Source organism: Solanum lycopersicum, chromosome 1 (assembly GCF_036512215.1).
Source record: "Solanum lycopersicum chromosome 1, SLM_r2.1".
NCBI classification, from domain to species: domain Eukaryota; kingdom Viridiplantae; phylum Streptophyta; class Magnoliopsida; order Solanales; family Solanaceae; genus Solanum; species Solanum lycopersicum.
This window is the reverse complement of record NC_090800.1, coordinates 76,659,281-76,672,336: the sequence shown is the minus strand read 5'-3', so window position 1 is coordinate 76,672,336 and position 13,056 is coordinate 76,659,281. Positions and strand designations below refer to the sequence as shown.

Below are 13,056 nucleotides of genomic sequence, written 5' to 3'. Positions count from 1 at the left end.
TAAATAGGAAAAAATTCATACATTAGGGACTAAACTGTACCGTCAAAAACATATGATTCTCCAAAGCTCAAAACAAGATATACCCAAAGCAACAAGAACACACTCACCGAAAATGCAGTTCAAGGTACCAGTTGGGTTCAATCTTTCAAGATTTCACAGGTAATTAACACCCTTTTCTCTCTTTGTTCCAATGCTGTAATTTCTACGCTCTCATGGAAATCATTGTACATGTTTTGGAAGCTCTTGGACATGGAGATTTGTGCTGTCACAATCATACTCTTCAAACAAAGCGGCACCGATTAACGGCAGTTATTCCGGTGGGGGTGATTTGAAAAAACGAATTTTGAAGGTGGTTTCATCGGGTGTGAACCCGACGAGGAGTGTGCTTGAGAATTGGGTGGATGAAGGCCGTAGAGTTTGTCTAAACGAGCTTAGGGTGATTATACGGCAGCTCATGAAACGACGTCGATTTGGACCTGCTTTGGAGGTTTTATATTTGCTCATCAGTTTTTCTTTTTTTTTAATTAAACAAATTGAATTTGTTGAATTTTGTATCTTTGGGTGCTTGATTATGTGATTTAGTATGGCTAGTTAAGTTAAAAATGTCAAAATGATACTGAAATATCTCCGCCTTTTGATCTGGTTGAGCATGTAATGGAGACAATAATGTACATCTCTTTCTCTTTTTATATTTATTTGCAGATACTTAACTGGATGGAAACTCAACATTGTTCTCAGATGTTACGTCATGATTATGCCAGGCGACTGGAATTAACTGTTAAAGAACACGGTAGAATAGAAGCTGAAAGATATTTTGAGAGTTTAACAAGCACTATTTCGCTGAAAGCTGCTTCCCTCCCTCTTCTTCATTGTTATGTTGAAGAAAGGTCCACTGAGAAGGCTGAAGCTTTCATGCTAAAGATAAATAAGTTGGGACTTGCTCTGAGCCCTCATCCGTTTAATGAGATGATGAAGCTTTATAAGGCCACATCTCAGTACCAAAAAGTACCATCAGTCATCCTGCAAATGAAACAAAACCAAATAACCTTAAACGTCCTCTCCTATAATCTCTGGATGGACGCATGTGGGGAGCTCTCTGGGGTTGAATCAGCAGAGATGGTATACAAAGAGATGCTGAGTAACCAAAATGTAGAAGTGGGATGGAGCTCTTTAGCTACATTAGCAAATATTTATAAGAAAGCAGGACTCACAGACAAGGCAGTTTTGGCCCTAAAAACTGCTGAAAAGAAAATATCCAACAGTAATCACTATCCTTACTTCTTTCTCATAACGCAGTATGCTTCTTTAAAGAACAAAGATGGAGTACATCGGGTCTGGGAAGCCTCTAAAGCAGTAAACTCTCCGATAACTTGTGCCAACTACATGTGTATCTTGTCGTCTTTGGTCAAGCTTTGTGACATGAGAGAGGCCGAGAGAATTTTTGTGGAATGGGAGTCTCAATGCAGAACATATGACATTAGAGTCTCCAACATTCTTCTCGGTGGATACATGAGAAATGGATCAGTTGAAAAAGCTGAATCGTTACATTATCACACGTTGGAGAAAGGTGGATGTCCAAATTCTAAAACCTGGGAGATATTGGTGGAGGGATGGATAAGGAGTCAACAAATGGATAAAGCTACCGATGCCTTGAAAAGTGGTCTTGCTGCTCTAAAACATTATGAATGGAGGCCATCACCAAGTATTGTTGTCGCAATTTCAGAATATTTCGAAGAAACTAGACAGTTTGAGAAGGCTATGGAGTTTCTTACAACTCTTAGACATTTTGGTCCTGCTAATTTGCAAGTGTACAAGTCATTGCTTAGAATGCAAATCTCAAGAGAAGAAAGTCCACTGTACATCCTTGAAATGATGCAGAATGATGGAATTGACGTGGATGATGAGACCTCTGCCATCTGTTCAGACGTTTTGCATTGTTGAGAACTCAAAATCCATAGGGCAGAAGATGGGTTAGAATGTCAAGCATTTTGAACAATTTTTTGTCACTTGGTGCTAACTCAAAGCATGCGGCTTGAAACATAAAGAGCACAGTGGATGTGACTTCTTGGGACTGCATCCTGCAGCGACTGGTAAGTTTTTATTACAGTGGATGTGACTTCTTGGGACTGCATCCTGCTGCGACTGGTAAGTTTTTGTTTGATTAATCTACTCTCTTTTCTCATGATTCCCTTTGCGCTTGGAAGTTGCAATATGAGTAACTCGGTGAAAGATTATGGCTTCTGCATTTTCTATTATCTAGCCAGAGTGTAGATTTATTCTACTAACTATTTTTTCATGATACTTGAGACTTTCGGCATTTGATATTCGCGTATGAAATTCCAAAAATGATATCTGAATATCTTACCAAAGGCAAACAGTCTGCCAGCCAGGACCAAAGTCTTTATTATGATAGATGATTTTGCTTCTTATGCACAGTCCAGGTTTAAGATGAAGATTCAGCTTTATCAAATATACTGATCTTAATCTACTCTGTGCACCACCTGAGCCTTTATGTCCTCTGTAAGATATAAGCATTGGTGGACAACTCAACTTTTCTGAATATATCTGATTCAACAAGTATCGTCTGCCCAAAAAAAAAACAATCTTGAGATGTGTTCTTATCATTTACACTTTTAGCTTGATTCACCCTAGCAAGCTTCTTTAGTGTCTCTGTTCAGTCTCTCCCTTCCATATGAATAATGCTAGAGTTTTATTATTTACAACAGTATGATGAAGCTGCAGTAAAAGCATGTCTTTTTACATTTTCTGTTGCATTAATGAACTTCATGCACGTCGTAGTTCTATTATGATATTTCTTTCAATTTGAGGCTTTTTTGGCAAATTGTCCAAAGAAAATAGATCCTAAATTTTTTTGTGACACTGTATGTTCTTGATGCCTACCAAACTAATATGGAATCGTGTCATGATAGAGATGATATGGATGAGTTACTTCGTTTTTTTATATAGATGATTGGTAGTGATTTTGAACAAATAGGTCTAAGATCACTTATGTATGCAAGCTGAATGTCTGTTTTGATCTGTATAGCCTTACTAATGGAGGAGGGTTGCTTCCTCATGAATGGTCGATTATATTATGGTTCAAAGTCTCTGGTCCTTTGCAGCTTACATATGTGCCAATGCTGGGTTTCTTTTAACGTTCAACAGCCCTTTTTCTCTCCCCCCCTTAACTACAATGAAATTCTCTACTTGCAGAAAGTTGAAGGAACTCGTATCCTTAAAAAGTAACTCAAATTTTGCGTGGCATATTGACAGTCAGGCACTCGTTTTTTATCAAGGTGCTGTGTTCTTTACATTTAAATAGTTGAAGTTTCTCGAATTTACAGAAGATGACTTATATAATATCATGATCATAGATGCGTATGCGGTATGCCCTTATTTCCCCACAATTGTATTTGATAGGCAAAACACAAAATCTTACGTGTCATCAAACTCATCGAAAAGATTACATGTCATATAATCATATTTAGTAAAATCTTCATACATGGGAACAGATTTTAGATTTTAAGATGGTGCTGAAGCAACCAACATCTCGTGAAATCCTTTGTTATGCTCTAACAATTTGTCTTTGGGCGGTGTACACTCTTTCAGAATGGGAGCAGCTTCGAGGACATTCTGAAACCATGAAACAAGTGAAGGCATTTCCTCGGCATCAATAAGTCTGATATCCACAACCTCCTCAACAATCTGAGCCCAGCAGATGATCCAAGCAGACGTGACATCCATGAAGCCAATTTTTGCATCTCCAAAAAAGCGCTTCTTGCCTAGTTCATCCTCTAAAATTTTCAAGTTCTCACGAGCTTCTTTTGCTATCTTCTGTTGCTCCACTCCGACCTTGGCAAAAGTACCAAATATGCCTGGCACACACTGTAAAGAAAGAAAGAGCATGAATAATCGAGTGATTTGCTGCCAGATGATAAACAAGTAACAGGAATGGATTCTTTCATATTTGAACATTGGTTATACCTTGTCATCAACAAATTTTGCCCAAAAACGCGCCTTGGCTCTTTCATAAGGATCTTCAGGGAGGAGTGGATTGTGCTTCCATGTCTCTTCAATGTATTCAAGTATGACTAGTGATTCTGCAATAGGTTTCCCATTATGAACCAAAACCGGAATCTTCTTATGAACTGGATTGTACTGCAAGAGCAAAGGACTTTTGTTTGAGAGATCTTCTTCTTGGTATTCATATTCAATACCTTTCAGTTTCAGTGCCCAATGAACCTTCAGAGCAAAAGGGCTTGCCCAGTATCCAAGCAATTTCACTTTCTCACTTGCCATTGCTGATTCTTGCTTTGTAGAGGGTACTCAATCTCTTTTGTTATATAGTGGTACAATTCTTGCTGTGTAGGCCAAAGTGGGCCTTAAGTCTGTTGCCAAATGTTGGCATATTACAAGTCTTGAGATAATCAAGTGTGAAATAATGAATGTTTAGTTGTCTACCAATAGTTTCTTAGAAGGTATTTTAGTACTTTCGTGTCAACACAAACTATCAAGATGATTGGTTCTTTTGACTTTTCAATGCTAATTAACGTTCCTTTCTCTTAAAAAATTCATTATTCATCTCATCGGAAAATGATAGTTTCTGCAATCTTATTCACATAGTTTTGTGATTATTCCATCCGCCACACACATTCTATTTATTTTATTTTCAGTATGTCCAAAGAAAACAATAGTGTTTTCATTTGCCAAACAAGATAAATCACTAACTATCTGTCCATCCGTTTCAAACTATCTGTCCATCCGTTTCAACTTGTTTGTCTAATTCTGATCTGATTGCAATTTTTTGAAAATAAAATAAAATAAAAAGACTTAAATCACGTGATCTTAGACTAAAACATAAGTTGAATGTATCAAAATATTATTTTGTCTTATTTCCAGCCGAGCATAAATGAAAGATTTACGTAAACAAGTTGACAGATCAAAAAGGAAGTGAGAAATGTAAACGCACGTAATCAAAGAGTTGGAAGAATGAGTCCTAAATGTTCCATGATTGTCAACGTTAACAATTCTCTTATTTTTGAGAAGTTAATGGCAGTAAAATGGTTTTGATTTTTCCATTTCCCATCAATGTGTGCAAATTTGGTGTTGAAACAAATTCACACACAAAGAGCAGCCATCAAAGTTATACGATCTAACAAGCATTTATAAGTCAGAAGGTGACACTTGAATAAATATCTTTTGTCTGCCAACTATTCTTTAACTCAAACTAGGATGATCAAAATCCAAAATTCTAGAAAAACTAGTAACTTTACAGTTTATGGTTCCCTAACTTACTTGGGGATGGTGCATAACTGTTGTTATATGAGTAATCACATAGCATTACAACATTGACCGACTTCCTCGACGACAAGCTTAAAATACAATTCTTCAGAGATTACTGCAGAAGGTACTTATTCCACCTCATAAAACTTATGCAAGATGCTCTCTTGTTTGATGTTATTACTGCAATGATGATAAAGCCTGTGAAACATTTCTCGAGATCCGATCATGGACTGGCTCCTGCATGAAGAACAAGTTTTAGTAACTGCTGCAGTCATCCAATAGTGCTTTTACACATAGGTTTTTACCTTTGTCTCAGGCATCTCGAATCTTGAATTTGTTATTGTCTCGAATAGAAAAATATATCTGCTTAATGAAGTGGAAATCAGCATTAATAATGGAAACAGTGAATAATGATAATCGTAGGCAACTTTGGTGCAAGTAGATCACAATCAATCAAGTGAAGTTTCAAGGTTTTGTTAGTTAAAAAGAGTGGAGGCTTTGGCTTGACAGTGATAACATAGGAAGACATGAACACATACCGCCAAGCTAATTCAGAAACAAGTTCTTCTGGAGCATCAGGCAAGACCTAAGCAGGAAAATCAATTTTTCTATTAGTGCAATTTCAAAAACAAGTTATCTGAATACCAAGGAAATGAGCAGAAAGACCAATCACCTCATCCTCATATGGGTTGCAATGACTTTTGAACCACAACCTCAAGAATTCCTAGGCAAATATTATTTGTAGTGTCAGTCAGCATATTGCAAGCGACAACATACTAAAAGCTATATAACCTAAGATGGTTGTTTTCTACTTTCTTAATCCAGTTGAGATTAATGCTTGAGCATGTGTTTAAGGGATACAGATTAAGTTTCATATTATGTAAGAAACCTTGTCGATATTTTCAGGCTCAAGACCATTCTGAATGCGCTCTTGGTAGGAATGTGCAATCCAATATCTACTTGAGTCAGGTGTATGCACCTAAAAGTTGGAAGCAGAAGATGAGGTCTTCAGTGAGAAAAAGTAGAGTCATTGTCAAAGAGAAACAAGGCCATCTAAAGCTTACCTCATCAATCAGATAAATTTGACCATCGGGTCCTTTTCCAAATTCATATTTGGTGTCCACTAATATCAGCCCATGATCCAATGCTACATGCTGCAATATAAAAGTTAGTGAATACAACTGCATAAAAGTTAGATTTATCCTATAATAGTTCAAATGCACTCTACAGCTAACACAAAGTACAGCTCAAAACTCTAGCTATTAGTTCTTTAAAAGATTTGAGAAGCAGGACAGGATATTTTTGCCTAACATGGAAACAGATTAGCCCAACAAATCTTTTTATGTTCTAGTTATTTAAAAAAGAATAAAATTTCAAAATGAGATTGAAATATAAAACTCACAGAACTCCATTAAAATTTGGATGAAGTTCAAAAGATCTAGGCATACTAATAATGTACATAATATACTCTTATCAAATTATTAACTAAAGAGCAACAACATATTATGTACAATTAAGGTTAGATACTTAAAGAAAACCAGCTGGGATAACAGTGTGTATGGACATTCTTGGGGCGTTGGAGACAGATAGCCTGAGTAAAGCATTCATGTACCAAATGCTCCACCTATTGAGGCGCTACCCCATGAAACCTCCCAATCTCATGGTCTCCCCAGGGTACTTGGAAGCAGCTATCTTGCGGAGCGGATAACAATTTTATGTTTAGAACATTTGACCATTACTAGTCTGAATGACCTCCATACCAAAGTGTATAACCTTCAAGAGTCATTTCTGAATTGCTGAGGTAGGTATGATGACAGTTGATAAACCAGGCATGAAATAGAAATTTTCTACTCAAGCAACAATTTTAGAAACTACTTATTGAAGACATGATTATTACATGGAAGCTCAACTTGAAGATATGAACACCAAGGCATTTCCAAGGAAGGACCGGAAACTACTTCACCTCTTAATATAAGTCTACAACTCACATATGTAGGAAAAAGATCTGAGAACTGGAAGGAAATGTAGAGACTAACAGAAGGAGATTTTCACCTATAAATCGCTATAACTGACAACCTTCACTCATCAAGGCCGATGTGGCCTCTACATCTTAGCTCAAGTTTTCTATTAGCAGAGGTGTATACACATAACTAATTATAGGTGTAGCATCCTGTCAGACTTTAAATATCTAATTAAATTCATATTTTGAGCTCTTTAAGCAATGTCGTTTATGGGGCATGCTGCTTTTTAGGTGAATACAGAATGGAAAGCCTCTCTTGACTTCTCAATTCCAAGATTGGAAGTTAACTAAGACAGTCAAGGAGGAAAAGACAACAGCACCAACTAAAGCAATTTGCTTTCCTCAACAGCACCAACTAAATCAATCTGCTTTGAGACATCAAGAAGAACTTGAAATCAAGAAACAACAATAATATTGAAGTGAGAGACTGGCATTAATAGCTATTGAAGAAAGGCATGAAAAGAATCCCAATACAACAAGATATAAAACAGAACACAAGATTTGTTTACCTGGCCAAACTCAAATAAGCTCATTGCCCTCCTACTGACTTCATCGTAATCAGCTTGAGTCATAAGACCGCGTTGAACTATCTGCAGTTATATATAGCAGATTAGCTTCATACGCACCTCAAATCAACATATTCAATACTACAACATATACCTATAGCCCCGGCTTTGGCATGCAAATACTCGGAAGTTCAGAAATTCTAACTCTAATACCAGGAAGTGGACCAAGGTCAACCAAATCATATACTGTGACAAAAACATCAGATTAACAAGATGCGAAACATAAAGACCGCAATATAACCTTCCATGAATGGGACCAGTTAGCATCTTTAGCCACTTCTTCATATTTCACGTAATTATATCTTACACTTATTTCCCATCAACATGTAAGAAATTAGCCTATTCAGTTATAGAAGAGCAAATAAAAAGAACAGCTAGACTGCTAGGGAAGTAAGAAGAAAAAGAAGAAAGAAGAAAGAAGAAAGAAGAAAGAAGAAAGAAGAAAGAATACAGACCTCATCTGGTGTTACAGGAACATCATGATCTGCTGCTTTAGTTGTCGGAGTAAGTATATTTTCGGTAAGCTTTTGATTTTTCACCAGACCTGTCAAAAAGAAATCATCTTTAATATAAGAACAAGTTCAAGAAAAAAAAAAAGGAGATAGACGAAGGCCAAAACAAAAACGGTTGCATTCATGCATTATACAAACCACACCATCAGGAAGGTTGTTGCCGCAGTAATTGCGAACCCCTTTATTGTAGACTGTCCAGAGTGATGTATCAGTGCTTCCAGTAACATATCCTCGTACTAGAAAAAAAATATCGTTAATATCTTAAACCATGGGTTTATTGATGTATAATAACAAAATACTAGCCAATAAACATAAATTAAAATGAGAAGTAGATGCAAGAATGACCTGGTAAGTTCATAACAAAAGCTTTTAGAAGTTATTACTTAATTACAATAATTGCATTAAAAGACACTTGGAAACCTAGAAGCATAAAAATCAACCGATTATTAGGAGGTTTTCAGCTTGCACCCTTCAAAATGACGCCTATTATGAATTTCAATTGCATAATTATCAAGACTTGCAATTGATTTAGCTCCTTTCCTCCAAAAAAAGAGAATGGGGCATTAACAATGGTTCAAAGTGATATCATCCCAAAGATTAACTAAACATGCAGGTGCATGACATATAACCAAAACTAACAATTTGGCTGACTTATAAAATTACCTCACTATACATCTATCTATATCTATACTAACTTAAAAGCATGAAATCACAAACTTGAAAGTTAAATTACTTAAATACCCTTAACTTAAAAATAAAAACTAACTAAAAACACCACTTCGCTAATCGCTAACAACTAACTTCCCGCGTTGGAGACGCCTTCCAAGAGTGCTACTCCCAACTATGATATTCTGTACAGCCACCAATGTTCCTTCCCCAACGGGTGCAACTGCTCATTTTCTCTCTTTAAAACCATCACCTTGAACACAATCCTGCATTTTTCTGCATTTAACAGGTATGGCCTGCATATGCATATTATTATCCCAGCGTACAGCTTAGTTACTCAAGCAGTCAAGCCTTCGTTTACACTGTGTCATACTGTCATCAATCTTATGTGCAGTATTTTCAAGCAATCAGTGATCCATCTCCCGCTCAACAGAATCAAACATTGGAATAGTCTTTAGTTAGATTGATCGCGGCCGTTCAACAGCTGTAAGTTCCATCCTACCTATTTAATACTCATGTTTATTTCAAATTTACATCTTCTCACATAATTCTGCTATTCTTTAAATTTATTCATCAAACAGATGGAAATCTTACACCCTGAACTCCACCTCAATTTTATTTACTTACCCTGTTTCTAACTTTGGCATTGTCGCGTTAAAATTGCTACATCCTTTAGGCTGTTAGTTTCTTCCCAGCAACCAAAATATTTAAGTGTACATGATGGGTAGCCCTAACACACACAACCACACTACGGGTGTATTCCATGGGATAGTTAAAAATATACTTGAGTTTAGATTTTAAAAAAACAGCGATTTCTTAGCACGCCAAAATAATCTCCAATTTGAGTTCCCCTCTGGTGGAAGAATATTAAATGAACCAGTATTTTTAGCACTCGACACGTACTGGCCATTTTCTGATAAAGAATCAACCACTATCAAACACACAAATAAGTAGGACAATGAGGTTCCCTTGTGTAGGGAGAACTATTAATCTGATTGTGTGAACCAGAATAATCGATTAGATTGCCTTGTGTATCAAAAAGATGCTTATGCTGCCATATCATGATGCTAAGGAATCTACACCCATCAGATGGCTTATGCAATGTGACACGATTGATTTGAAGAGGTTTTGACAAGAATGTCATGCACGCGGAAATAACAACAGGACAATATGCTACAAAACAAGTGGTTATTCCAAGAATACCATTATCACCACTAGAGAAAGAACGATATCAATTTAAGTTCATTCGGAAGCAATTTCCAGTACATATATATTTTGTAATGACTATAAAAAAAGCGCAATCTCAACTGTTGGATTACAACTGCCACAACATGTTCTCTTGCATGGCCAACTATATGTACCACTTTCAAGGGAAATTTCAAATATCTCCGATGAAAGTATTGGTTATGACTGAACAACCAGATAGAAAGACAGGGACATACACAAGACATGTTATATACAAGAAGGTATTAGTTGAGATACAATTGATAACATTGAAAAGTGTCATGCAATTGGGAAAAAGTTAACACTACAGGAAGCTTATGAAAGTATCATTGGTTGTATTCATAGGTTTGGTTGAATAAGTGATGAGATGACAATCACCATGCAACTTTGGAAGAAAATACTACTTTTGTTTAGACATATTTAGCGATAATTATGATACAAGTGACTGAATACTACTGAAATGTAGCCTGCACTGCTTGACACCATAAATCTGAGTCACAAATGATGATTCAAGATCAATTAGAAACTCAAAATTTTTCTATATCTTCATCGCCAAGATGTCGGCGGCACTAATAACAAACATTGGAAAAGACGTACGGATACTACCCTAGAATTATATGAATCTCAAACTTATCATACACGTGCGTTGCACATGTGGCGAATCTAGTGTATATAAGAACCTAACCACACATAGCTCATTTTATACATCTATCAAAAAGTGAAACAATTTTGAAGATAATACCACTACAAAGTAGATACTCACCTACAAATTCAACAGGGAAAACCGAACATTTCCTCGCAATAGTTACGTTTTTGTCAGGTACAGATACCACTGCATTAGGAGTAATATGTTGAGTCTTATTAAACCACCACAAACTTGTTTCATTAAGCACCTGCATAATCACAGTGCAACTAGATTAAAGCTTGAATATAGGGATCACCTTATACTTGTTGCAAATTGAATACTATCAATAATAAGCAATTTCACCTGGCCTTTGAAGGGGATGGAAGCAAGAATTCTGTCAAACGCACTTTGCCTATCTGTTGTCACCATTACAAGATAATCCCCTCCGTCATATATATCTCTAACCTTCAAAACACATGGAATTTTTCATATGTACATTCGGAAAATAAATCATATTTCAAAACTAAGCATATAAATTTTCGATAAAGTTGTCAACTTTCCATCCAGAAAACTAAAATTCCTCTATCAAATCAATGCAATTAAGCTTTTCCACAACACCCAAATCCCAAAACAAACAGAAACTAAAAAGGGGTCGGAGATAAAATTATAAACCACATTACTGTTCATATGAACCTCAACCCATCTTCCCCAAATTTGGTCCCAAGCTAAAAGGGAATAAAGAATACAAGTTTTATTTCGAATTACCTTGCCTCTGATTTTGGACTTGAGTTGAGGTACAGTTAAATCAAGATGGGTTTCAGATAAGCAATTAGTTATTGAACTTTTGATAGCACTCATGAGTTCTTCCTTGTGGTCATTGTTGGTTAATGCTACATGGGGTGGTGGACTTTGCTGCTGACTTGACATAGTAATTAATGGGTATTTCTTGCATTTGGTTATCTTTGGGAATGATGCTGTTTTTGAGAAGGAAAAAAATGGTGAGTTCAAAGATTGAAGCTTTTTATTTAGGGTTTTTGGAGGGTTTAAGGCTGGCAAAGCCATTGTTTTTCTCCTGTTTCTTTTTTTCTTCTTTCTTCTTTCAGGGTTAAAGGAAAGAAGATGACCATTGTTTGTAATTTCGGATTCGGCCGCCGCATGCTCAATTTTTTTCTTTTTTCTTTTTTGGGGTAAATTTGCATTTTATTTTTTTTTTGTTAAAAGTTAAAAAAATAAAAAAATAAATAAATATATATATATATATATATATATGAGAAAGTATAAAAAGCAAAAATAATTAATATTTTTGGAAAGTTAAACCCTTTTTTTTGTTATCATTTTCTAAAATATACTTTAAGTTATTTTATTATAAAAACTTATACTAATATTTTTTAATGTAATTTTAAATACATAAAATATTTTTAATTATACCAAAATTTATAAATAGAAGTATGTATTTCGACTTTTATTTTTCAAACACTTTTATATAAATTAAAATCGAAGAAATATTATATCATAAGAATATCGAATATTAGTTACCATTCTTATTAGATTTTAAAAAAATTAGCAAATTCATAATTAAATACAGTAATTATAAAGTAAAATATTTAATTTATCTTCAAACTTTAAAGCCAAATTCTTAACATCGTGAGTTGTCTTCGATAAACTTAATTTTGTCAAAATATATTTAATACACATTATTTTTTTCGAAATACGTGTATTGCCTGCATCAAAGAAATATTTTCATATTCATTAAAACGAAAACGCAAATTAGTTTTTCTTTTCATTTTATATAAGCTAATTACTTGTTTAGGTAACACATTTTTAATTTTCTCAAGAAAAGAAAAAGTATAATACTTTTAGGATATAAAATTAGTTTTCTTTAGAAGACATGTAAAAGAAATATTATGTTAAATGAGGTCTTTGTATAAGCCAGATATGTTATTGGAATCAAATTATGATTCAATTTTTGATTAAATACTTGTTTAGTTTGCACATTCTGTAATCATTATAAATGCAATGTATAAAAAAAATGATGAGCAACACAAAATTATATGTGCATAAAATAAGTTGATTTTTTATCGATATGAATTGTGATAGGATGATTGAGATTCTTTCACTCTTAAATTGATGTCTTAAATTTAAATCTTTAGAAATGAAAAT

At 34.9% G+C, this 13,056-nt stretch overlaps 3 protein-coding genes across 4 annotated transcripts; 1 reads left to right on the top strand and 2 right to left on the bottom strand.

Moving 5' to 3' along the window:
- Window positions 1-6: 6 nt before the first annotated feature.
- On the top strand, window positions 7-4,464 carry LOC101258594 (pentatricopeptide repeat-containing protein At5g27460). 2 transcript variants are annotated; one of them, XM_026031170.2, is made up of 5 exons: window positions 7-159; window positions 241-487; window positions 703-2,090; window positions 3,214-3,296; window positions 3,610-4,464. In XM_026031170.2, exons 1-3 carry the CDS (start codon window positions 53-55, stop codon window positions 1,939-1,941), a joined length of 1,593 nt encoding a protein of 530 aa, XP_025886955.2. In that variant the 5' UTR covers window positions 7-52; the 3' UTR covers window positions 1,942-2,090; window positions 3,214-3,296; window positions 3,610-4,464. The 2 variants fall into 2 exon arrangements, with proteins under 2 accessions (XP_025886955.2, XP_019070905.2); XM_019215360.3 differs by having other exon boundaries at window positions 703-2,145.
- On the bottom strand, window positions 3,363-4,299 carry LOC543815 (uncharacterized). Its single transcript, NM_001247159.2, is given in 2 exon segments — window positions 3,363-3,885; window positions 3,985-4,299. Coding segments are annotated over 2 exon segments (678 nt in total). The 3' UTR covers window positions 3,363-3,522.
- Window positions 4,465-5,162: 698 nt separating the features above from the next.
- LOC101258302 (phosphoribosylaminoimidazole-succinocarboxamide synthase, chloroplastic) lies at window positions 5,163-12,063 on the bottom strand. The gene is made up of 12 exons (XM_004229478.5): window positions 11,662-12,063; window positions 11,260-11,361; window positions 11,035-11,164; window positions 8,525-8,617; window positions 8,325-8,413; window positions 7,813-7,893; window positions 6,348-6,437; window positions 6,173-6,262; window positions 5,957-6,007; window positions 5,823-5,869; window positions 5,589-5,646; window positions 5,163-5,520 (listed from the first exon to the last, which is right to left on the bottom strand). The coding sequence occupies exons 1-12, from the start codon at window positions 11,956-11,958 to the stop codon at window positions 5,461-5,463; spliced, it is 1,188 nt and encodes a 395-aa protein (XP_004229526.2). The 5' UTR covers window positions 11,959-12,063; the 3' UTR covers window positions 5,163-5,460.
- Window positions 12,064-13,056: the final 993 nt, after the last annotated feature.

Excerpts from the sequence above, each read along its gene's own strand:
- LOC101258302 (XM_004229478.5), bottom strand. The coding sequence starts at position 11,958 with ATGGCTTTGCCAGCCTTAAACCCTCCAAAAACCCTAAATAAAAAGCTT. Across the intron at positions 6,438-7,812 it reads GCTTATTTGAGTTTGGCCAG|CATGTAGCATTGGATCATGG; the intron begins GTAAACAAATCT and ends TTTATATTGCAG. Across the intron at positions 6,263-6,347 it reads AAATTTATCTGATTGATGAG|GTGCATACACCTGACTCAAG; the intron begins GTAAGCTTTAGA and ends TCCAACTTTTAG.
- LOC101258594 (XM_026031170.2), top strand. The coding sequence starts at position 53 with ATGATTCTCCAAAGCTCAAAACAAGATATACCCAAAGCAACAAGAACA. Across the intron at positions 160-240 it reads AATCTTTCAAGATTTCACAG|CTCTTGGACATGGAGATTTG; the intron begins GTAATTAACACC and ends ATGTTTTGGAAG. Across the intron at positions 488-702 it reads GATTTGGACCTGCTTTGGAG|ATACTTAACTGGATGGAAAC; the intron begins GTTTTATATTTG and ends ATTTATTTGCAG.